At 39.6% G+C, this 23,413-nt stretch overlaps 3 protein-coding genes across 7 annotated transcripts in view; 1 reads left to right on the top strand and 2 right to left on the bottom strand.

Annotated features, from left to right (window-relative positions):
- The first annotated feature begins 8 nt into the window (after nucleotides 1-8).
- Nucleotides 9-2,146, top strand: LOC103465363 (methyltransferase-like protein 7A). Its single transcript, XM_008410115.2, has 2 exons — nucleotides 9-540; nucleotides 1,617-2,146. Exons 1-2 carry the CDS (start codon nucleotides 43-45, stop codon nucleotides 1,851-1,853), a joined length of 735 nt encoding a protein of 244 aa, XP_008408337.1. The 5' UTR covers nucleotides 9-42; the 3' UTR covers nucleotides 1,854-2,146.
- Nucleotides 2,147-2,201: 55 nt separating this feature from the next.
- On the bottom strand, nucleotides 2,202-8,438 carry atf1 (activating transcription factor 1). 2 transcript variants are annotated; one of them, XM_008410113.2, is made up of 8 exons: nucleotides 7,577-8,438; nucleotides 6,677-6,780; nucleotides 5,187-5,309; nucleotides 4,691-4,788; nucleotides 4,477-4,610; nucleotides 4,047-4,229; nucleotides 3,499-3,652; nucleotides 2,202-2,886 (listed from the first exon to the last, which is right to left on the bottom strand). In XM_008410113.2, the coding sequence occupies exons 2-8, from the start codon at nucleotides 6,773-6,775 to the stop codon at nucleotides 2,742-2,744; spliced, it is 936 nt and encodes a 311-aa protein (XP_008408335.1). In that variant the 5' UTR covers nucleotides 6,776-6,780; nucleotides 7,577-8,438; the 3' UTR covers nucleotides 2,202-2,741. The 2 variants fall into 2 exon arrangements, with proteins under 2 accessions (XP_008408335.1, XP_008408336.1); XM_008410114.2 differs by lacking the exon at nucleotides 6,677-6,780 and having other exon boundaries at nucleotides 7,577-8,437.
- Nucleotides 8,439-10,168: 1,730 nt separating this feature from the next.
- The window catches only part of dip2bb (disco-interacting protein 2 homolog Bb), a 43,703-nt gene continuing 30,458 nt past the window's right edge, over nucleotides 10,169-23,413 (bottom strand). For 2 of the 4 annotated variants that reach the window (XM_017304845.1, XM_017304846.1), the window contains 21 exons: nucleotides 23,140-23,276; nucleotides 22,948-23,028; nucleotides 22,717-22,844; nucleotides 22,122-22,236; nucleotides 21,846-22,047; nucleotides 19,417-19,529; nucleotides 19,149-19,172; nucleotides 18,228-18,308; nucleotides 18,006-18,129; nucleotides 17,784-17,905; nucleotides 17,290-17,401; nucleotides 16,749-16,858; nucleotides 16,020-16,150; nucleotides 15,753-15,921; nucleotides 15,501-15,671; nucleotides 15,112-15,173; nucleotides 13,419-13,476; nucleotides 13,248-13,322; nucleotides 12,971-13,145; nucleotides 12,232-12,355; nucleotides 10,169-12,047 (listed from right to left, as the gene is read on the bottom strand). In XM_017304845.1, the coding sequence (XP_017160334.1) occupies nucleotides 11,795-12,047; nucleotides 12,232-12,355; nucleotides 12,971-13,145; nucleotides 13,248-13,322; nucleotides 13,419-13,476; nucleotides 15,112-15,173; nucleotides 15,501-15,671; nucleotides 15,753-15,921; nucleotides 16,020-16,150; nucleotides 16,749-16,858; nucleotides 17,290-17,401; nucleotides 17,784-17,905; nucleotides 18,006-18,129; nucleotides 18,228-18,308; nucleotides 19,149-19,172; nucleotides 19,417-19,529; nucleotides 21,846-22,047; nucleotides 22,122-22,236; nucleotides 22,717-22,844; nucleotides 22,948-23,028; nucleotides 23,140-23,276 (2,567 nt within the window). In that variant the 3' untranslated portion in view covers nucleotides 10,169-11,794. The remainder of the gene's footprint in view (nucleotides 12,048-12,231; nucleotides 12,356-12,970; nucleotides 13,146-13,247; nucleotides 13,323-13,418; nucleotides 13,477-15,111; nucleotides 15,174-15,500; nucleotides 15,672-15,752; nucleotides 15,922-16,019; nucleotides 16,151-16,748; nucleotides 16,859-17,289; nucleotides 17,402-17,783; nucleotides 17,906-18,005; nucleotides 18,130-18,227; nucleotides 18,309-19,148; nucleotides 19,173-19,416; nucleotides 19,530-21,845; nucleotides 22,048-22,121; nucleotides 22,237-22,716; nucleotides 22,845-22,947; nucleotides 23,029-23,139; nucleotides 23,277-23,413) is intronic. The other 2 variants (XM_017304847.1, XM_008410116.2) reach the window with 1 other exon arrangement.

Here is a 23,413-nt window from a genome sequence, read left to right on the forward strand (position 1 = left end):
CTTTTCGGCCGTTGTTACTCTTAACCCGTTTTTCAAGGGAACATGCAGCCTTGTTTTATGAAATTTTGCAGACTACTTTGTTTCGCATTCAGCACCCCTTTTTATCTACTCCGGTTTATTGGCCTGTGTGGTATGTACAAACGAGTGTTTCCCTTCCTCGCCTACAACGTAACATTTTCATACAACGTTAAAACCCACAAGCTGAAGAGAGAACTGTTTCGGAACCTTGGAAGGTTCGCAAACGCTGACGGGACGCTTCGGTTGCTGGAAATCGGCTGTGGCAGTGGAGCAAACTTTAGGTTTTACCCCTATGGCTGCACTGTGATCTGCACTGACCCCAATCCGCACATGGAGCCGTACCTGCGTATGAGCATGGAGGCAAACAAGCACCTGACTTATGACGAGATGTTAGTTCTCTCTGGTGAGGACATGAGAGAAGTTGAGGACGAATCGGTGGACGTCGTGGTCTGCACGCTGGTGCTGTGCTCCGTGAACAACGTGGAAAGGGTCCTGCAGGAGGCCCGACGCATTCTCAGAAATGTGAGTTTTATAGCGCTGCTAAGTTTGCACTTTGCAAATCTGGCCTTTGGAAAGATTGCAGGCATGTAGCCATTGTTGAAAGAAAGACACAATATGGCATGTTTGCTGCATGTATGAATGAGACACAGAAAACATGTAGGTTAAAGTGCTCTAGTCAGACGATAACAAAATGACCTTTGAGTCCTATTTCAAAATGCTGCGTGAGTGTATAACTAACACACCATCCATCCCTATGGTGAAACATGGTGGTGGCAGCAGTACCATTAGGTTTCAGGAAGGCTGGTCAGACTTCAGACTAAACTGTTTGGAGCTAAACAGGGTAATCCGAGAAGAAAGCCTGCTGGAGACGGAGACTGGAAAAGATTTAAGACCGCAGCTGAGGTTCACCTTCCAAGCAGAACAACGGCTTGAACATCTAACCAGAGCTGCAATATAATGAGAATATTCATGTGCTAAACTGGCCCAAAGTCCTGCTCTAAATCCAATTATTTACATCAAATCTGTCTGAGGAACATGTAAAGTTTATCTTTATGTGTGTAGTGTAATTGGCAAGTCACCATTTATTTCTTAAGCACCACCTTACAGATTAAATACTGACATTGCATTACCTAAAAATAATCTAGTTAATTATGCACATTTAATCATGTATTTTTAAAATTGTTCTTTTCATGTATGCATATAGCTCTGAAGAGTAAGATGACTCAACCCAGCAGGATTTTACTGTGCTAATATTGCATTTCACTGGTTCAAATTCCATTACGTTTTCTTATCAAGGCAGAGTCTAGACCTCTGTGCTAGTTTAGCTCCTTGTTGGAAAATACATTTCATAGAAAATCAAGGATGCCTTGAAGTAGTAGTAAACTAAGGCAAGTATGATGCAAAAGCAAATACACGACTAGAGCAGGCTATAAACAATGCTCCCTTTACTTTAGATCCCTGTGATGATTTGAGTTCAGGCTAAACTGCTGAAAGCCTCACTGCAGATTTGACCAGTCAGAACCAGAAGGCTGTGTGGTTTGTATTGGAGCAAACCTGAACGATCAGAAACCCCACCTGCTGTTGGTTTTCTCTTTCAGGGAGGAGCCTTGTATTTTCTGGAGCATGTTGTGTCTGATCCCTCCACGTGGACACACTTCTGTCAGTATGTGTTTGAGCCTCTGTGGTGCCTCCTTGGAGATGGCTGCATGGTTACCAGAGCAACATGGAAAGACCTGGAGGCAGCTGGCTTCGCTGAGCTTCACCTAAAACACATAGAGGCTCCGGAGGTTTCTTTAATGATTAGGCCACACATCATGGGATATTCGATAAAATGAAATATGTTGTTTGTTGTTTAAAGACTTATTCATTTCCTTCTTTTCAAATAAATTATCTTTTATATTTAGGCCAAATGGTGAAACATTTTTTAAATCAATAGAAGAAACACTCATAGCAACAGATCAAATTTTAAGGAGCAAAAATACCAACATTTTCATGCACAACAAATGCAAAAAACAGCCACATTATACTGAGAGAAAATATATTTATTTACTCACCGAATCAGCAACATTTCATATACTGTTTGTTCTTTCTCACTCCTCCCAAGATGTACAAATAAATATTACCTGGACTTTGTGCTTTTTCCCTGATTGTCAAAGTAACTGCCAAGTAACAACCAAACCACATTTAATATTTCTGATACCCTTTATACTCCATTGCACAAATATAAGGAATGACAGTTGTAACATCTTTTTAAAAAGGGAAAAGAGGGGAATTGCTGGTTCACATAATTAAAAGAAAATGCATCTTTGTGATATTTATACAGTCAAAATTCTGCAGATGCTGGTCAATTAACTCCAATAGCAACAGGTTTAAAAACACAAGAAAATAGGAAAGGGATACATTTGGAAACTGAGACTCAACGTTAAAGCTCACAATTTCAAACCTCCCAGTATTAAAAATGTACACAACTATAAATGTTATAGCGTTAGCATTTTTTTTTTGTTTTGTTTTTTGCTTAAAAAAAAACAGCAGTTGGAAAAATGGTCAATTTGTCCAGTAAATCTCACTGCCAAAAGTCACTTTATATCAGAGTAAAAAAAACAAAAAAAAAAACACAGACTGGAGGCTTTTAGCCTGAAATGAAGTGTTCCCAGAAACCCAGACTTGTCCAAATGAATGAGAGCCGTGTCATTTCACACCGCCTCGATATGGATTGAAAAGGTTTATCCTGTTTTAACGCAGTACAGATCCTTTAATGTTTTCAGTTCTTCAATCAATGTCTTGTTTTGGTTCTCCAGAACTGCAACACGGTTCTCCAGGCATTTAACATATTCCTTTTTCTTTCGCCGACATTCGCGAGCAGCCTCCCTGAAACCAGGAAAACCATCAGTACTTCCAACTTTAAAACAATGGAACGAATGCATTGTTTTTTCAAAGTACAAATTCTCATAGCATCAAGATGGTGTGAACAAACAAGGTTCACCTCACACAAAAAACAACTGACTGAATATGAATTAATAATGAGTTTTTTTGGCTGATTGTTTTTTTTTTCTGTGTCTAGAGGGAAACTGAGATGATTCAAGCTCCTCCTAGCCAGGTAACATCATGTGTAGTAGCTGCAGCAGCCGAATCGCTTGACTACTGAAAAGCCTTTCCTGCTCAGCAACAACATAACAATTCAGATAAAGATGTTTTTCACTTTGGAAAATGGAAGCAGGAAGAAGTCTTATGAATGGAAACGAAATGTTTCCGTACTTAAAAAGTTCTAAAAAATAATCTGATTGCCTTACTTATCCTGACTCATTAAAACTGTGCAGGAGTCCGTCTTTTATAAGCAGTGTTTAAACTCTCATTAACGATCTGCTAACCAAACATCAAAAGCACCTCTGACAGATCTATTTTTTTCAGAATAAAAACTTTGTTCTGTCCAAACTGTTGTGAGCTTTTTAGTTGAGCCACCAAACTAAACTGTGTATTTACCTGTTTTTTGCAAGCCTGATTTCCCTCTTTAGTGTTGGATCATCAGTTTTAGTCTGGGACAGTCCAACAGGAGAGCTCATCACAACAGTCTGGGAAAGGGAGGCAGATGTGGGTGCTGTCCGAATCTGGTACGTTTGCACCTCTCCTCCGGCACCTAAACACGGGTCATATGAATCCTGTCACAACTTTTAGCATTTGACTGGAAGTTTTATGTTGTGACTACGCCACAACATATTTTACTTTGGATGTGTGATTTGTAAGAGAACCTTCGATGTTAAGAATCTTTTTTTTATTTTCTTTTATACATTCAATACTTTGAAACTGTTAATTTTTTTTTTTTTTTGCAAATGGCCCTTGGAGTCAGTGACTCATATGGGAGATGATTAATTGAGTTTTTCTGGAATCGCTTTTATCTGTTATAAAAATAGCTGAATACTATTTAAAGACTTTTTGGGAAATATTTAACCTGTTGCCCCATTTCAATTACAAAATAAGACTAATAAATAATTCTGGCAAAACAAAATTTGATGAATATGCTAAATGCTCACCTTGTACTACTACTTGGTTGCTAGGCACAAGTATCTGCTGGCCATCGGGTGTCTGGGCATACTGAAGGATGGTAGCTCCTTGTTGTGCTCCACCAGAGTTGGCCATAGTGATGGCCTGTAGACCCTGAATGCCTTCAGACCCTGGAGATGCCAGCTGGATTGTGCCATTAGCACCTATGGTAACTAATTATGAAGAAAAAATTAGAATGTGGTAAGTCACAACAACAAAAAAAAAGATATTCTTTAAAACATGACAGAAAACGATATTCCTTATTTCATTACATGTACTTATTTGCATATTTCACTCCATTAGAGAAATCAAAAGTACTGCATACTAAAATTAAATACAAATAGTAAGTGAGCTTCAAACATCCCCACATCCAATGTCAGTATCCATGTATTCGCTTTAAGCTGAAGGAGACGTTCTTACTGTACTGGCCGGTGCTGGTCTGGTAGATTGGTGTGCTTTGTACAGTAACACCTGTCACTCCTGTGGATGCTGGGCTGCTATCCTTTCCTTCTATGTGTGTCGTTTCCTCAGATGAAAGGTCATTGAAGATCTTTCTGCAGGACAAAAGAATTTAAGTGATTTCTCAAATTACGTTAAAGCTTTAATCTGGGATTTAATTCGATCAATTTCTTACCTGTACGACGGCCGCCTTGCCAGTATTTCTCTGGTCTTCTGGGTTATTGTTCCACTATCTGAGGAGTCTTGTGAATCGTCACTATCACTACCCTGGGCCTTGGCAGTAGAAGGTGAAGTTATAAGAGCAAGTAGTAACATAATATCCCTTCTTACACATCAACAAAAATCTTATTTTAACAGTGCCTTCTGAATGAGAAGGTGTACTATAGTACTGTAAAACTAGGAAACTACTCACTATGACCTTATTAAAATAATCACTCAAAAAAAAAAAGAAAAGAATATTTAAATACAGCAGTCAAGAAGCACACTTCATGTCTTATCTTTTTGCCACCTGTTTGACTACACCCTTTTTACTTCTAGGTTTAGTGCCTAGAGGAAACAAATATGGTCATTCAGTGTATATGACGGAATAAATTTTGGTTTGCAGTTGTCTTGTCTAGATTAGAACAATGAGAATGAAAAACATGAGTGCCAAGAAAAGCAGCTGTGCTCACCGTTGCACTCTGTGCCTGAGGGGACTGAATGACTGACGACTGTGCAGACTGGATCACTCCCTGAACCTGAAACTGACCCCCAGGCAGTTGCACAACTGCCACAGAAGAGCCTCCCAATGACATCTAGAAAAATTCAGATAGAAATAAAATACAGACAAAATATGGTTTGCCATATAGAACATTATTTCTATATGGCAATTATTTGAAGAGAATTTCCGAAAAAGGTAAAAACACACAAACCACATGTAAATGAGACTACTACAACATGTAGTCTCATTTACACTTAGGTTTTAAGTGAATTTTTGTTTCTTTAACTTACACATTAGAAAGGATTTTAAGCCAAGAGTCATAAACGCAATGTTTTTTATCATAAAAATGTAATACATGTTATTTTACATACTTCAGAGACATTAGAAAACTTAACTTGGAAAGACAGCGACAACACCTACAATTCTTTACCATGAAGTGTTTCTATGAATACATCATTTATATTTGTAAATAGTTTGTAGAATTAGAGCTCCAAAAGTGACCCAATTTAATAACAATATTGTTTTTAAATCAGCAAGAAATAATCAAAATAGATTAAGTTTTTTTTTTTATTAAAAACAAATATATTGATAATATAAATGCATCATTATTACTGAATAAACTATTCATTTTATTGATTGCACATGTTGAATTTATTTTAGTCTCTCAGCTGTATCCATAGAAATCAGTGGGCTGGACCAAGGATGCTCTTGTCAATGTAATTGATTTAAAATTGACTCATTGTCCTTGTTAATTAAATCAATCAAAAGTCAGTGTGTACTTGATTCACTGTAGCTTAAATTATTTCATGTGCAGTTCAGCACATGAAATACCAAGTAAAAAAAGGAATTTACAAAAATAATTATTCTACTTTAAAGACATAGTGACATTATACTTGAATTAAATATATAAATATTTAAATATGTAATCAACAAATTCATATATTTAAATAACTTTTAATGCATTCATTTTTACATTTGAAGAAACTAGGGAAACACTTAAATAATTACAAACAGTGTTGATACATTTATATTACTTTGTGGGATTTTTTGGCACTCAATTTGCAAAAACTCAAACTCAATGTTAGTTTTCACACTGAAAAATTATTAGTGGAAATATACAAATATAAATAAAATCAAGCGCTGTAAATTAATGTTATATTAGTTTTCTGTGTAAAATCTTTGATCTGTAGCTTTTCAATTTAAAAATGATTATAGATATAAACTTTTTTTCATACAAAATGGTTTCATTATTTTCATAAGGATGTGGGATTTTATGCTGTCATCATATATCTTTAAACCATATTTAGACGAAAAGGCAGCAACTTGGGCAGGTTCTATGTCATTTTGAATTTGATTAGTACTAAATTATAAGCCGAGTTCCAACCACAGTTTAAAGTCGTAAACTGCTTGTATAGCTCCACAGAATGGCAGGTTTTCTTTTTAATGGCATATATTAGTTACCTGCTGCGCTATCTGAGAGAACTGAGAGGCTGTGATGGTAGTGGGAATGGTTGCAGTCTGTGACTCAGTGCCATTGCTGCCCTGCTGTACTTCTTCCATAGTAACTGAGAAAAAATAAATCAATATTACTGACTCACAGCAACTCTAATATAACAACAGCTGTTGTGCCGCGCCGTTCCCCGTCTATACTTTGCTGAAAACACCAAACTGCATGGTCCGACTGATTGCGCCTAAATAAACGTTTAAAATATGCGCAACCACTAAAAACCTCCTTCTTGTTACTTTTTGTGGCAGATCAATTATGATCTTAAATAAATGAAAATTAAGTCAACCAGAATACGACTTCCTCTTTGGTTGACTCAAATTTGGCAATGCAAGTAACGTTAATATCGAGTTACGAAACACTGCAGGGATCTGGAGTCAATACTGTTGACTTTTTGCCCTCATTGATTTGATGCCCAATCCTACAAAATGTACAACTTTATAACGAAAAAAAACTCCAGCACTTAAAAATATAGAGCTTTTACTTCTAGAACGTTCGAGCTCACTAATGTTAGAGCTACTAGTTAACGGTGGCTAACCACTTAAGCGGATGTAATACACTTTAGAGCGATAAAAGCAACCGTTTCTGAATTATATGCTTGGCAAGTTTCGTTAGGCTGGTATACGGCATGGATGAGCTTTTTGTCTCAGTGAGCAAATATATGTAACTCTGTCACTGGCACGCAACTTATCGCGTCAAAAGACGTCAGCGATACGAGGAGCCATTAAGCTAACTACACCTTCCCTTTTCGTAGAACGGCGAGCCGTTGACGAAGCGACGAGCCGCCATTACGGCCAGAGCGGAGCAGACAGACAGACGAGTACAAAAAGTACCGCTCAGCCAGCTGGATAATTTACCTTCTCAATGAAGTGGGACTGTTCTTGTTCACAGCGTGAAGCTCGGGCAATTGGTGTAAAGACTTTTATTTCGGTAGGAACCTGTAAATTTACTTAGCAGTAACGGCTAACAGCTAAAAACACGAAGATGTCAGCTTAAAAAAAATAGCTGACCACTTTTCTCCCCCCTCAAAGGAAATGGGCGGGGCTTATGAGTACAGAAAAGATTACGTAATTATTCCTTTGAGCTTTGTGATTGGAGGAAAAAGTTTGAGTGTACCGTGCCACAAAGTTGGAGTTTGCAGGAGTTGTACAATAAAACAATATTACAGTAGAATAAAATATTATTGCATATTGTAATTCTGAACTTGTAGTTGTAAAAAATACATATGGAGACATTTTGTATTCAAAGTATGTAAGGCTTCAACAAATATGCTTGCACTTGTGTAATAATACTACTGTTGAGCAATAATTCAATGGATTATGATCTTATTACTTAAATCCTGCTCCCCACTAAACCTGTATTAAGTCAGAGATATTAATCTGTGCTTTAATAGCTTTTTCTTTACATTCCTCCAAAATTGTACTGGGGAGTTCACTCAAATTATCATCTCTAAATAAAAGTAATATAATACAGACATTACATATTACAGTCTTTCCTTATTCTTTTATATTAACATCTATTTTAAAGTGAAGCTCCTGCCACTTTTTTAATGGTGGCAAGTCTTGACTGGATTTTGAACATGACATTTTCTGGGGCACAACATTTATAGTTCTAACTTTTTGTAGCATGATTTTCTGGTGTTTTCTAATGTTTTGAATTCTTTTTTATTATTAAATGCATAGTTTGTTTCTCTTGGATTTGCACTTTTTTGCATACTCTGCATCTGAAAGTACTGCTGAGCACACGTTGCTTTATGTAACATGTAGATTATGAATAAATTATGATACAATTTGAAGTTCTTGTCCCTATTTTACTAGGAACTGTATAGGTTTCCAACATGGTATGTGGTTTCAAATTCTTTTTATAATCACTGTGCAGAAATATGGAATATCATATAACACAACAAATTAACTGTTAAACAAATTAATCTTTTCAACATTAACATTAAAAGAGGCTATTTTTCAAATAATGTAAAGTCTAACATTTCAATACCTGTCATTCTATGTGCACTACGATAAGTACAGAAATATTGAGGCACATTGTATGATTAAATGTTTCGGTTTATTCTGCATTACTTATACATTAAGTATAAAACAAAGTACAACAAACCAAAATGGCAGAAAGCAAAATGGTAAAGGGTGTACCACTTAATATTTAACATATTGAGTTAAAACACCTCCATAGACAGTGGATTACGCCCTCTTGAAGCAAATGTAGATTTCACAGAGTAATTAATATACAACATAGTCAGAGTGCATACACAAAATATTGACAACTCAGTAGAGATGAATGCAACCTTAAGTACACTACTGGGTAAAACTGATCAGTTCTTCTTAGTTTTAAAAAAATTAGCATCATGTTTATTTTTCCATACTGTGCAAGCTTTGAAATTAAATTGCACCATCATTTGGATTGCATAGTGTAAGAAATCTGAAGTTGGAAAAAAAACAAAACAAAAGAGTAAGAACCAGAAGAAGCCCTTGTAGACTTCCCAGCAAAGCAGGTAGATGGATTCTGGTTGTCGCTTCAGACCTCTGATAATTTGCAGAGACTCATTTTTGTCAAATATCCAGTTTATGGATCCCACTCTTTCATACTTGTTGGATCACCAGGTCCAGTCCTGTTTTACCAGTTTTACTCCCTGAAGTTAGTTTCATACCTGTTTATCTCTTCTACTATGTCAAAAATAAGATGTACCTCGAGCCAGTCCCTTCGTGGCCGAGTTGTGCCAACATTCTGCTGCAACTATGAATCAAAGGGTTAAAGCCAAGATGAAGCACTGTTGGACCCTATGTTGTTAAAATGGGGCACTGTGCCATGTGAAGCAGGGTGGGGCAAAAACTATTTAAACAGTGCAAAGTGCATTATTTTGATATTTGTGATTACCGTTGAGGTTTGCAAATCTCTCCAAAATTGGGCTAGATTTGTTTAAATGGTAAAATGGGGCAACGGCAAAGCCATAAAAAAAATTTAAGAATTAGAACAAATTCTGGGCTGAAACAAAGGTTTCATCACTGAAACATTGTGCAAGTCATTATATAGAGTCTTTAAATGATGAAGCACAAGGGAAGCGCATGATTGCTGGTCAAATGTTTACATACACTTATCTTGTGCATAAATTTTAGAAATACTTCGACCTCAGCTGTTCTCCTTTTGGGGGTTAAATGATTATACATAAACAAACACGGATGCACAAGTTTGCATTTTTATAGATTGGGGCTGTATGAGTATATATAAGCTTATCTTATTACTTTGATCCCGTGTCGTTACGGGAGAGTTCATACTTGTGCACTCAGTTCTGGCTTATTAAGTCATTAAAGCTCTTTGTGGTACAATCACTTAACAAACCCCAAATTAACATGATGCTCACACTCACCATGAGTGGATGTAAACTTCTGAACAGAACATTTTGATGAGATGCAGTACTTTTATGCTCATCTCTGTTTTTATTTTCCTCTGGATGGCGTGTGGCTCAGCCTGCAGCTGCATTCGCGAGTGCTTAAATATTCCAGTGACGATGCAGAAAATAATTTATGACACAAGTTGACTATTTTCTGCCTGTTACAGTACAAACAACATTGCTTTGAGAATTCAAAGTAATTATATACAAAATGTTGCACAAACACATAAAAAAAAAAAAAAAAGTTTGAGCTTTTGACTGCTGAGAGGAACCTGGTTTGAACTTATCGCTCCATAATGTTGTACACAACTGTTTGGCAGCATGGTGGCCATGGATGTGGGATGAACAGAAGTGGACATCACTTTTTATACTTTTTTTTTTTTTATTCCACAAAGTAACCCGTCCGCCTGAAAACAGTCATATTATTAGTTCTGCAGCCTTCCTTACAGACACTAACGGGGGAAAGTTCCTGCATTAACAGTGATAGCCCTCCCAGTAAACGTTGGATTATTCTGCTCAGAATAACATGCTCCTGAACCATAAGCTCATAATGCCTCATTGTTATAATAAAATAGATCTTTTTTTGTTTGTTTCTTCAAAAAGTGCAACGTTATATCCATACCGATACATAATGATTTAAAGTTATTTATCTTCCCGACCCATATATAGCTAATATCCCCAAACAAAAGTACTTTTAACTGTTAGATCCTATTTACAATCTTCTTCCTGCTACTGTTACCGCCTCCCAGCTCAGTTACTTATTCAGAGAGGAGCAGCTGAGAGAGGTGAACAAAACAATTATACATTTATACAAATAAAAATATCTATACAGTGACATACAGTATCGAAAATACAAAGAGACCCTTTTTTTTGTTACAGTACAGAGTACGGGCTCTTGTTTTGTTATCATCCCTTTTGGATATTTGTCAGAACTTTTGCTCCACTGGTTAAGGAAGAATCTGAAAGCCATTAATAGCAATTTTATTAAAAGTTAAAGATAGGAATGTATGGCTGAAGTTTTGTAAGGCAGGAAATATATCAAAGCAGGAATTATCTATTTGGTTTCGATAAAAGTAGGGGAACAGATTTCTAAGTATGCACACTGGCTTAGACAGAGGTCTGTCTTCATGGCTTGTCCTCTTGCTTATCCACGTTGCTAAGAAATGAAATGAAGGGGCTCGGGACATGCGTTTGGGGGTGAGCTCGCTTGAAAGTTGCACGTACAAAAATACTTCAAGCCGTGTTGAGATTAGTAGCTCTGTGTGGACGTGAAGGGGACAGACTTTCACCAAGACAGGACGACAGTTTTTGTTATCAAAATTGACCTGTTGTCTTATTTTGCCATTTCTACACACACACACACACACACACAAAAAAAGTGCATCAGAGACTTTGCTTTGCTTTTCATCTCACGGTGTACGTTCACTGCCTTGTCTGCATGATTTTATGTTCATAGAAAAAACACAGTGTTCAACCCCAAACACAGACATGCAGTGGTGTAGATATGCTGGTGTCACACGTGGCTGCGTGTCTGTACACGTGCTTCATGCTTTTCTGCTCTCCACACACACGCACACACACACGCACGCACGCGCACGCACACACACTCCATCGAGCCTGCGACGCCGCAGAAGACGCATCCAGAGATTGCACCCATCGGATGGCCACAAGCTCCTCACATGTTGTACGCAACGTAGATGGGATCCAGCTGGTCGGCGAGGAACGAGTCACGTAGGTGCATCCGCTGCTTCTCGCCCCTGGAGTTGATGGGTATGACGCCGGGGTCGACGATCACCACCACGCCCACGATGAGGTGGTGCTCCTCCAGCACCACGTTTGTGATGAGGGGCACGAGGTCCAGCGCGTCCTGCTCCGAGCCGCACAGCTCCGACACCACCACCAGCAGGTTGGTCCATGTAAACACAGCACTGCGAGGGACGAGAGCGAGGAGGTTTACGTCGGTGAGGTTTAAAGAGAGGTCGAAAGAGAGAGAGAAAGAGGCACAGGGATGATGCCGAACCACCCGGAATGAGCTGGGATGTCGCCAAAATGTAATTGGAAACACAAACGGGAAGGTTTTTAGCATTAGAAAAGCATCGGCGGCACGCTCACCTCTCAGCTATACTCCGGTGAGCTCGCGACACGGATGTTTCGATGTCAGTGGGGTGGTAGCGTAACCCTCGTAGCTCTAGCGTCTCGTCCAGTGAGCCAACCACAAATAGAGCGTCATGCCGATCTGAGACACAAAGAAATGTTTGCAGAGAGCAAAGAAAAATTTTGTTCAGTTACTGTAGGAGTAATTATAGGGAATATGGTGTAGTGCCTTGCACAAGCATTCCTACCCCTCAACCCTTTCCACAGTCACGAGTTTCTTATCAGCATTTTATGTGATAGACCAACACAAAGTGGCACACAGGAGCAGAGTGGAAGGAAGCGCATTTTTGTTTGTAAAAAAGAGTTAAAAATTATGGATAATTTTTTTTGCACTACTTTGTGTTGAATTGTTGCAGAAAACCCCCAAAATACTTCAGTATATACTATTATTTTGCAGCTAATAATGAGAGAAAATGTGGAAAAGTTCAAGAGGTGCGAATAAAGTTTGAAAGCTTTGTCAATAACTGTTGATAAGCTTTGTTGTGACGTCTCCGTGGAATAATTTGTAAAAAAATAAAAAATATAAGCATTAGCACCAGTAGTGCTAATGCACTACTGGTGCATTAGCATTTTTAAATACCTAAATCGTCTGATGATCTGTTTTCACAAGCCCTGTATATTCAAACTTACCAACTCCAATCGTCTAATTTCAGTCTAACTTATTTTAAGCTAGTTTGAGTTTGGTCTGCCTCTTTACCTCCACTTGCGTCCAGCAGCTCTGTCCTCTTCACAAATCCCAAGTATCCAGTTCTGGCCCACAAAGTGTGCGGGTCTCCAAAGCTGAGCTTGGTGTTGAAGTGGTCGGCCTGAAGACTCTCCTCGCCGTAGATGGTGTAGTAACCGCTGGCATTGTGAGGGCTGTTCACCCAGATCTGAGGCAGACAAACAAAAAATTGTGTTTGTTCAACCATGGAGTGATTTTATGTTGGTACAAAGACGCTGTCGCCTCAAACGAGCAACTTCAGCCACTTTACCTCCCCCAGGTGAGAATCACCAAGTGGACCTTTGGTCTCTGGGTTCACGATGATCACCCTGACGCCTGGCAGGATCTTAAAGAAATGACAACAATATATCATCGACATGTTTTTGTGTGAGGATTTAGCAAGCCGCTCTGTAACAGTGGAGAACATTTTATGTTTCCCCACCTTGCCAGACTCCATCAGAGGAAGACTCTGAGGTGCTCCTCTCTCCACCAGCCTCACTCTGAAACGCCCGACAACATAAACAGTGAGACACACATTTACAAAAATGCAGAGCCTTAAACCTAAAAGGGACACGAAGCAAAAATATCATCAAGCTACGACTGCAGACCACATATCGCACCCCATTTGTCTGCTCAACAGAAATATAATGCAGGTTACGTCCACAACAGTGTCAGTGGGAGGGACTGAGGCAAGCGTTCCTGCACCAGATGTCTCGAGAGAATTCAGATGTGCAGAACGACCCTTTGACTTTTATAACCTTGCTTGAGGTGCGAGCCATTTACCGTCTTTTTCCATTTTAAAGAGCGGATGTCGCTGCTGCTTGTTAAACCTGCCCGCATTCAACAATCGGTAGAAAAAGAATCCGCAGAGGAAGCCCATCCCACTGCCACTGTAGTGGATTTATCGTGCAGATGTTGAGTCTTTTATTTATTTGACGAGCCAGAGTGGCGGGTTGAAGTGTTTCGTGGTGAGCTGCAGAAGCTGAACAGTGAAAATGGAGTAAATATTATAACAGATTAGGTTTTATAAGTATTATGGAATAATACTTGATTAGTTACCAATCATCGCTTCTTTTAATGGATTTAGAGACCTGCATACAAGATATAAAATATGTCCTAATATGCCTGCCCTCAGTTAATTTGCTAATTTAACAAATTGTGGACATGTAAGTAACTACAGATCTTTTTCATGATATGTATAAATAATTATTATCATTTAATTGTTGCGATTGTGACACTTTTGGCATCAAAAACAGAGCAAAATTAGATCGCTCCTTGTGAATTAAAAGTAAAACTGGTTTTATGCTACGAACAAATAACAAATATCAAAAACCTGAAACGAACACCTTGAACTGGACCGAGCTGTAAAGTTCGGTGAGGTGAAATCTGATCCAGATGGATCAGATTTTGAAATCCCTGCATCCTTTGAACTGACGAGGCGAGGAACCATCTGGCGCATTACCAGAACAAAATCCCAGAGTCTAAAAATCGTGACGGTGTTGGACAAGTTCAGACAGATGGTATGAGTAACTTGTCTTTCTGCGGAGGCTCCGTTAATGCTGGATGACACAGCTTTTACGCCGACATATGCCGTCGTCCATAACGCGTCTTTATCACGGAAGAATATTAAATACTTCGAAGAGACAACGTAAAAATCACAATTTGCATCCTGTTTAAGGCGTATTAAACGACTTAAAGAAAAAAATGTGGCATGTTTTTAAAACAGAAAACGCATTAAAAGATGAATGAGAATGTCAAGTACCTGAGCTTTTATAATAACCAGGAATAGACAAAAAATAATCTAAAACCTTTAAAGGATGTTGAGAACAGATAATACAGAGCATATAAGATAAAGAGGTTTTGAGCTGCTACGGTTAACGGCATCAAATTTAAAGACATCTTTAAGAGGAAAAAACAATCAGAAATTTGATCCTTAACATTATTTTTGTGTATTTTATTCAAAACTCAGGGTAAATGCATTATGCTCATAACAGAAATAGAATCACAGTTTAAAGAGTAAAGTACAATTTCTAACTTATTTTATATTGCCAAAGCTCAGTTTTGAAGCTTAAAAGCGTTGAGTGGTTTAATTAATCACGCAGTTTTAGTTAAAAACGAGCCTCCTGTGCTCCTACCTGTCATGACGTAAAGACTTCATGTCCACATACACCGTGCAGGGATCAGGGCCTGTGGTTCCCTGTGGCACGCACAAAACGTCAGACAGGTTCACACTTTTAATGTTGAAAATCCATATTGAATTATTTCACCGCAAATATAAAATGTGCAAAAAAAAATCTACATAAAGCAAATATAAAATGTGCAAAAAAAAATCTACATAAAGAAACTGGCAGACAACAGGCTTGAGCTAAAGAGACAGTGCCAACCTGTCCTGGGTTAGCATATTTTAAACAGTGAAAATACAAATATTACGAATCCTGGTTTCTTTTTTTGTTTTACAATTGTTCAGACCAGAGGAAGTATGTAAATCAAACTAAGACAGAACAAGTGCTGATGTTTGGTTTACCTGCAGGCAGATAGCAAGGTTAACTCTGGAGCCAAAAGCTGTGCTGACCGCCCTGGACGACAGCCCCACGTCCTTAAACAGCTTGGAGAAGGACTGTGAGAGGGCAAGACGAGGACGCTCCTCCGCTATCACGACGCAGCTCCGCACGCACGACAGGTTCACCCCGCGGGCCTTGAGCACAACCAGACGCGACAATCATATCCAAGTTTGTTCGCCACAAACCCTGATTGTGTGTTGTGTGCAGGCCCTCACCTTCAGTAAGTCGGTCTGAGTGCCCAGTCCTTTAGTGCACAGCTCCATGACGGAGTAGGAGCAGAAAGTGTCCCTGATGCGGTACTGACTGAGCGTGCTCAGCCACAGAGACACGCTGCTCTCCAGCTCAAAGGGAGGGATCAGGATGGACTGGTGGCCAGAGTAAACACTGAAGGTTAAAGTAAAAAAAATTAAATGATGATGAAGATCTGAGGAAAACCAGCACAGACACAAACATAACGTAAAGGAAGCGATGGCTTACTGCACCTTGCAAGGCACCACAAGACGAAGCCCAGACCACAGTAAGGATCCAGACAGATGGCAATTTGGCGAGAAGAGTAAAGCTCACACTGCAGCTTTATGGAGCGACAAAGGGCACTGACTGCTGCGTGAGAGATCTGTGATGAATACACAGAAAAGGTTTTTAACTATTGTTATTTTCTGGTTTCTTTTCAAATACGCTTCCATCTAGAGTTTCGTAACTTCACTAATATGAGGCAATAAAACTTCAAGCTTGTTTTTGTTATGCTAGCAGTTTTATATTTTCATGTCAAGACAAAATCTTAAACTTGATACGGTCATGAAAAGATGAGAAGATCTCAAGTTTGTTTTTTGGTCCAATCACCATTTGATTGTCTAATTATGTAGAGAGAAAAAGATCTCACACTTTTCTTTTTGTGATAAGGTTGTTAATACATCTTTATCTCAAGATGACAAGAAATGTAATTGATTTTATACAGTTTTAGGGTCTGACTATCTGATAACATTTCCTTATTTTTATCACAATAACATAAATAGCTGTCTAGATGAGAACATTCACATTAGATCTCAATCCTGTCTCATGATAACAGTTTTATCTTATGATTATGGCGAGATAGAGTCATCATATACAGGGATAATGACATTTTAAAGTAGTGTTTTTATATCATGATAATCTGACTGTTATATTCTAGAAATGGATTCGATTAGAGACATGCAAAAAGCAGGATCTCCCACCTTGACGCCAGTGAGCATGCCTGTAGTGGAGACGCTGAAGTCCAGATAAGCGATCATCTCTGCTGTGGGAGGTTTGTAGATCTGTGGAGGGCGTCGGCGAGGGAGGTCGTCTGCAAACAGGAACAGAGCAACGCTTTTAAAAGGACGAAAATGCATGTAGGACAGTAAGAAATAAGTACAAAATAATGTTTTGTTAAATAACATTATATGGGTATGTATCTCTCATAACTCATCTTTGGAGATTCTTGTTTTACAGAGAAATAAAAAGTTGCGATGCGAGCGACTGACTGCTGTCGCAACATTCCCGTCCAGGAGGAGCGAACGCTTTAAGTCAACGAAATCTGCTGGGCTTCAGTGCATAGAACATTTCTCTAACCAATTTTAATAATGAACTGAACTTTACTGGACTGCTTGTTAACTCGGATCTATTTGAATACATGTGTGATTGGACTGAACTTTTTCTTTCTCAAGTGCCTTGAGATGACATGTTATGAATTGTCCCTAAATGTTTAAAATGAACTGAATTGGTGGGTTTTATCACCTGTGTCAATGACTGTCGGCCAGGTTTTGATGTTGACGGATGCTGCAGCCTCTTTGGAGCGCAGGATCCTCATGAGGTTCTGCGTGGTGAGGATGCACGCGGCTTTGCTGACCTGGCAACAAAACACAGGTGTGATTCATAAGGAAAGCAGAAGCTGCTGCAGAATTTAAATGAGGAACGAACACCCACACACCCAATCGCGCAACATGATGCTGAATTGTTCAGTTGATGTTGCTGCTGATTTAGATTTGTTTTGTAAACAAGTCGTGCGTTCTTCAGGTCACGCAACTGTTAAACACGAAGAGTTAAAATTTGTCGACAGTCCAGGCATCATTAATGCCCTTTGGAGAGGATGAATGCTTTTCTTTTTGCAAAGCATTGTAAATATCCAAATAAATTAAATATCTCCAAGTTTCTGATTATATCTCAGTATAAATGCTAGCATGATTATTTAAAAGGACCGTGACCGAGAAAACATTTTTAAACAGGCGTACGTCAATGATCATCCGAACAGTCGGCAGAGTGGCTGCCAGGTTCTGCGGGTGCGGAGGCCTGACGTTGACTGGAACGCAGCCGGCGTAGAGACAGCCGTAGAAGGCCGCGATCAAATCGATCCCTGGGGGAAAACATGGAGGACGACCGCACAGTTATAAAAGAATGAAAATTGTTTAAGTCTCATCGTAAGTAATCTTTAGACAGAGTCAGAGGCAACTTGCCAGGAGGATAGAGCAGCACCACGTTCTCCCCGGTGTTGATGCTGCTTTTCTCAGAAAGGGCAGCTGCTATTTTCTCTGCTCTCTTGTGAAGCTGGACGCAGGTCGCCGTCCCAACTGTCACACCCTAAAAGACAAAAAAAAAAAAAGAGGAGATAAAGACACGTAATCTAGAGTAATGCAGAAATCAGTGTTGGGAAAAGCCGGACAGGAGTAACTTTGTACCTTTGCATTAAGGAGAACGTACAGAACATGGTCTGGGTCAGTCTGGGCCCTCCACTGAAGAGCTTCAGTCAAATACTGATGCTGCAATTTGGTAAGAAAACTAATGAACAGCAGCACATCTATAGAAGCACAAAGAATTACACAGGGCAAATCCTGATGGGAGTAAAATAAAGTGGCGCGTAGAGGCTGCACAGCTCGGTGACAAACAATCCAACATAAATATCCAACATAATGTATAACTCTCACTTTGAGTCAGAGGTGGGTAGAGAACCCAAGAATTGTACTCGAGTAAGAACAGAACCACTTCAATATATTTTACTAATCTCAGAGTAAAACGTATCCTCCAAGAAATTACTCAAGCAAGAGTAAAAAAAGTATTTGGTAAAGAGATCAAAACATCAGTCGTTTAATATTAAAAAAAAAAAAAAACATCATCAAACAGATCAAAATATAAGGTTGTGTGGAAAAAGTTGGTATTTCAAGGAGCTAAATGAAAACTAATTCATATAAATAACATAATTACAAAAAACAAAATCAGACGAAAGAAAATATTTCCAATTCAGTTTCTTTCAATATAAAATGTATTAAACTTGAACAAAAACTGAAAGTGTGTGGCTGGATCTGCTTAACTTTTATTTATAATCGTTTGCTCTTCATTCAGTGAAAAAGTCCAGCAGAGTAAAAATACTCCTAAAAGTAATTCCCCCCCCCCAAAAGTTACTCAATTAAATGCAACTAGTTACTACCCAACTCTGCTCTGAGTCAACACAGCTTACAGCCACTTGGGTGTGAGAGGTAGTGAACATCAGAGGATGCATATCTTATAAAAATCAAACAAGCATGCACCACAGCACAGGTTAACACGTGACCAGAATAAACACGGGTGTGGGGAGTCATGCCAGAGAGAACTGCAGTTCTTACCATCACAGTGGGCCACATACAGAGCTACATCCAAAAAAAAAAAAAACACGGAGCAGAAGGAAAGAAGAATCCAGATTTTTCTGTAAAACAAGCCTTTGGATCTACTGTGGCAGTCGATAGTATCCAATCATCACTTTTATAACTCTAACACCAAATATTGAGTATCAAATGTATCATCATTCCTGCAGCTTATGTAGCAGCAGGTGCTGTTAGTAATTCAATAGATTAGGATCTAGCGTTTGGTTGGACACGTGGGTTAAAGTCCTACCTTTCGGACCAGATCCTGGTCTTCGATCATGCCCAGATCCCTCCCTACAGCCTGGGCGATCCGCTTCCCCGCCACCAGGTTCCCCACCATGACGGACGCAGGACCGACTCCGACTACGAAAGAGGAAAACATCGGTAAGCATTGAAAACCCAACGCAGAGCTGACATAAAGAGATTTTCTTTTTATTCACAGTTAATTATGATTAATGAACTAAATGCAGTTCTTGTTTTAATGTAGCACGAGAGTAACACAAATATACAAATGTCAATATAGAGGAAAAGAAAATCTTATCAACATTGCTGCAAATCAAGTACTAAACAATAACATCTTAATAACATCAGGATTCAGGAGAAACGGAAGCCAAAATAATCCCTGAGATTAAAAACTGTATTTTCTTTCACAATTGGATTATTTACCTTCCCAGCAGAGGGTGAAGTAATTATGTTAACTATCATCAACTAGCATCTTACAATCAAGTACCCTGGATGTTTTTACTGACATGAGTGTACAATATACATCTTAATTTACTTTTCATACCCCCACAGTTACTGTAACAGGATTTACATCTAAAACAAAATATATATATATATATATATATATATTTCAACTCAAATTTACACAAGTTAGCACTTTATGATTTCAATATGTTAGGAACCAGATATTTATTGACCATAATATGCATTTATACCTTTGCATTGTTATTTCTAACATGCTTTTACTGTTGCATTTAAGATGATCCTAATCTTTGTGTACATTTTTTATTTTTTGGCCACTATATTGCCAAATTTAGTCAACAAAAAGTAGCACAACGGATTGATGTACAGTACAGTCATGGCCAAAAGTTTTGAGAATGATTCAAATGTTAATATTTACAAAGTCTACTGCTTCTGTTTTAATAATGGCAATTTGCATAAACTCCAGAATGTTATAAAGAGTGATCAGCTTAACAGCAATTAATTGCAAAGTCAATATTTGCCTAGAAAATGAACTTTATCCCCCAAAACACACTTCAGCTTCATTGCAGCCCTGCCTTAAAAGGTCCAGCTAACATCGTTTCAGTGATTGCTCCATTAGCACAGGTGTGGGTGTTGATGAGGACAGGGCTGGAGATCAATCTGTCACGATTAAGTAAGAATGACACCACTGGACACTTTAAAAAGAGGCTGGTGCTTGGCATGGTTCTTCTGTGAACCATGGTTATCTCTAAAGAAACACGTGCAGTCATCATTGCACTGCACAAAAATGGCCTAACAGGGAAGAGTATCACAGCTAGAAAGATTGCACCTCAGTCAACTATCTATCGCATCATCAAGAACTTCAAGGAGAGAGGTTCCATTGTTGCCAAAAAGGCTCCAAGGCGCCCAAGAAAGACCAGCAAGCGCCAGGACCGTCTCTTAAAAGTGTTTCAGCTGCGGGATCGGGCTACCAGCAGTGCAGAGCTTGCTCAGGAATGGCAGCAGGCAGGTGTGAGTGCATCTGCACACACTGTGAGGTGGAGACTCTTGGAGCAAGGCCTGGTCTCAAGGAGGGCAGCAAAGAAGCCATTTCTCTCCAGGAAAAACATCAGGGACAGACTGATATTCTGCAAAAGATACAGGGAGTGGCCTGCTGAGGACTGGGGTAAAGTCATTTTCTCTGATGAATCCCCTTTCCGATTGGGACATCTGGAAAACAGCTTGTTGGGAGAAGACGAGGTGAGCGCTACCACCAGCCTTGTCTCATGCCAACTGTAAAGCATCCTGAAACCATCCATGTGTGGGATTGCTTCTCAGCCAAGGGAGTCGGCTCTCTCACAGTCTGGCCTAAAAACACAGCCATGAATAAAGAATGGTACCAGAATGTCCTCCGAGAGCAACTTCTCCCAACGGTCCAAGAGCAGTTTGGTGATGAACAATGCCTTTCCCAGCATGATGGAGCACCTTGCCATAAAGCAAAGGTGATAACTAACTGGCTCAGGGAACAAAACATAGAGATTTTGGGTCCATGGCCTGGAAACTCCCCAGATCTTAATCCCATTGAAAACTTGTGGTCAATCATCAAGAGACGGGTAGACAAACAAAAACCTAGGAATTCTGACAAAATGCAAGCATTGATTGTGCAAGAATGGACTGCTATCAGTCAGGATTTGGTCCAGAAGTTGATTGAGAGCATGCCAGGGAGAATTGCAGAGGTCCTGAAGAAGAGGGGTCAACACTGCAAATATTGACTTGCTGCATTAACTCATTCTGTCAATAAAAGCTTTTGTTGCTCATAATATGATTGCAATTGTATTTCTGTATGTGATGAAAACATCTGACATACACACATGAAAACCAGAGGGCAGCAGATCATGGGAAAATATAATATTTGTGTCATTCTCAAAACTTTTGGCCATAACTGTACGTAGATAGACAATAACAATGAGTGAGTACTTCTTTTGTCAGACTCACCCGGCTGCTTCTGGCGGGGCTTCGGCAGGTTGGTGACGCACGTATGGGGGCACATCAGGATGTTGCAGGGGTGCAAGTTCCCATCCAAGAAGAACTGCTTGGTGTCGGAGATGTGGATGCCGCCGAGGGGTGTTTTGGGCAAGGTGTTGGCCGGGACCAGAGCCAGACAGTAAAGGCCAACCTGGTGGATGCTGTCGATGGCCTGGAGGGGGAAGCCAGGAAACCAAGTCAAACGTTGCTCGCTTGAAAACGGTAATTAAGACGTTTCTCGTTTACCTGAAGCACTCTGCTCATCCACTGGAAGCTGTCCTCCTCGCTGGCGTCTGGCCTTTGCTCCGCGACAATTACGACCCTCTCATCGTAGAACACGGTGACTGGAAACACGGCGATCCTGACGTAGAAATAGAAACAGAAACAAGAACAAATAGTGGAGACTTTTCAGAGAATTCAGAAACAGTTTGACATAGAAGGACTACAGAAAAAGTATCCATGTCCCTTTAGTAACTCACATAAATAAACCAACATAAAGTAGTTCAGAAGACAATATATTGTTGACTGCACAATTGTACTGGATTTTATTCAGGGGACTGAAGACAAACAGGTCAAACTTATCAGATTTATTCTCAATATTTTTTATCACGCATTATTTTTCTCCACTTCACAATTATGCAACACTTTACATTCATTCCCAGTAAAATAAGTTAAAGTCTGTGATTATGAAGTGAAGAGACATGAAAAGGTTTGCGACGAACTGAACTGTCCAACTGCATTTTTTTCTTTTTACATGCTATGTTTGCTTTCAGCCACTAGATGTCAGTGGTGACAAAGAGAGAAATCAACAGTGACACACGGTGAAACATGCATTGTCTACCTTCCACGGTACACTGTCTTGACCGGCTCTACGGCCAGAGCGGTGGCCACCAGGTCGTCGGCGTTGTGCCTCCGGCTGCTCACCATCAGTAAGCCTTCTATCTTCCCCACCACAAAGATCAAACTGCCCTGTGAAGGCGGGAGGAGTGGCGAAAAAGCTGAGTCAGTATCCTGCATGTTCAGGGAGCCATGGTTTCACACGACTAGAGATGATATAATGAGTTGTACTTACTGGGCCAACAAACCCCAGGAGTCCTGACCGCACAAATGGAATCTCTCCAATAGGAACTCCATTAGCGTTAACCGGTATCACCTGAGCACATTGCAGAGAGAAAGCCACATTAAACAGCTCCTTTCCTGTCAGCACACACACACACATACACACACAGCAGGCTGTTGGATCATCTCCCCCCCTCACACATACCTCAAAGGTGTTTTTGGTGAGTCCAGGCAGGCCATAGTACATCGTGCCTCCAGCACGGGAGTTGATTATTATCTCTCCTATCTCGTCGGTTTTACACAACTGAGGAGGCCCGTCTGGCCTAACTATACACATCAGAGCTGAAGGTACAAAAGAGGAAACCATGAAATAACTAGAATGCCTTAAACAATGACACTGAGCGTACCGGCTGTAATCCTGATGCCTTTCTGTCAGGGACATCAGCTAAATCTATGTCTTCTGCAGTTAAGTATGGGAT

The sequence above is a fragment of the Poecilia reticulata genome, linkage group LG5 (assembly GCF_000633615.1).
Source record: "Poecilia reticulata strain Guanapo linkage group LG5, Guppy_female_1.0+MT, whole genome shotgun sequence".
Classification (NCBI taxonomy): domain Eukaryota; kingdom Metazoa; phylum Chordata; class Actinopteri; order Cyprinodontiformes; family Poeciliidae; genus Poecilia; species Poecilia reticulata.

Bases quoted from the DNA above. Each gene is read 5' to 3' on its own strand.
- LOC103465363 (XM_008410115.2), top strand. From the start codon at position 43: ATGCAGCCTTGTTTTATGAAATTTTGCAGACTACTTTGTTTCGCATTC. The intron at 541-1,616 runs GTGAGTTTTATA...TTTCTCTTTCAG, and splicing joins CCCGACGCATTCTCAGAAAT to GGAGGAGCCTTGTATTTTCT.
- atf1 (XM_008410113.2), bottom strand. From the start codon at position 6,775: ATGGAAGAAGTACAGCAGGGCAGCAATGGCACTGAGTCACAGACTGCA. The intron at 4,611-4,690 runs GTAAGAAATTGA...TTTGTCCTGCAG, and splicing joins GCAAGGCGGCCGTCGTACAG to AAAGATCTTCAATGACCTTT. The intron at 3,653-4,046 runs GTGAGCATTTAG...ACCCGTGTTTAG, and splicing joins CAACCAAGTAGTAGTACAAG to GTGCCGGAGGAGAGGTGCAA.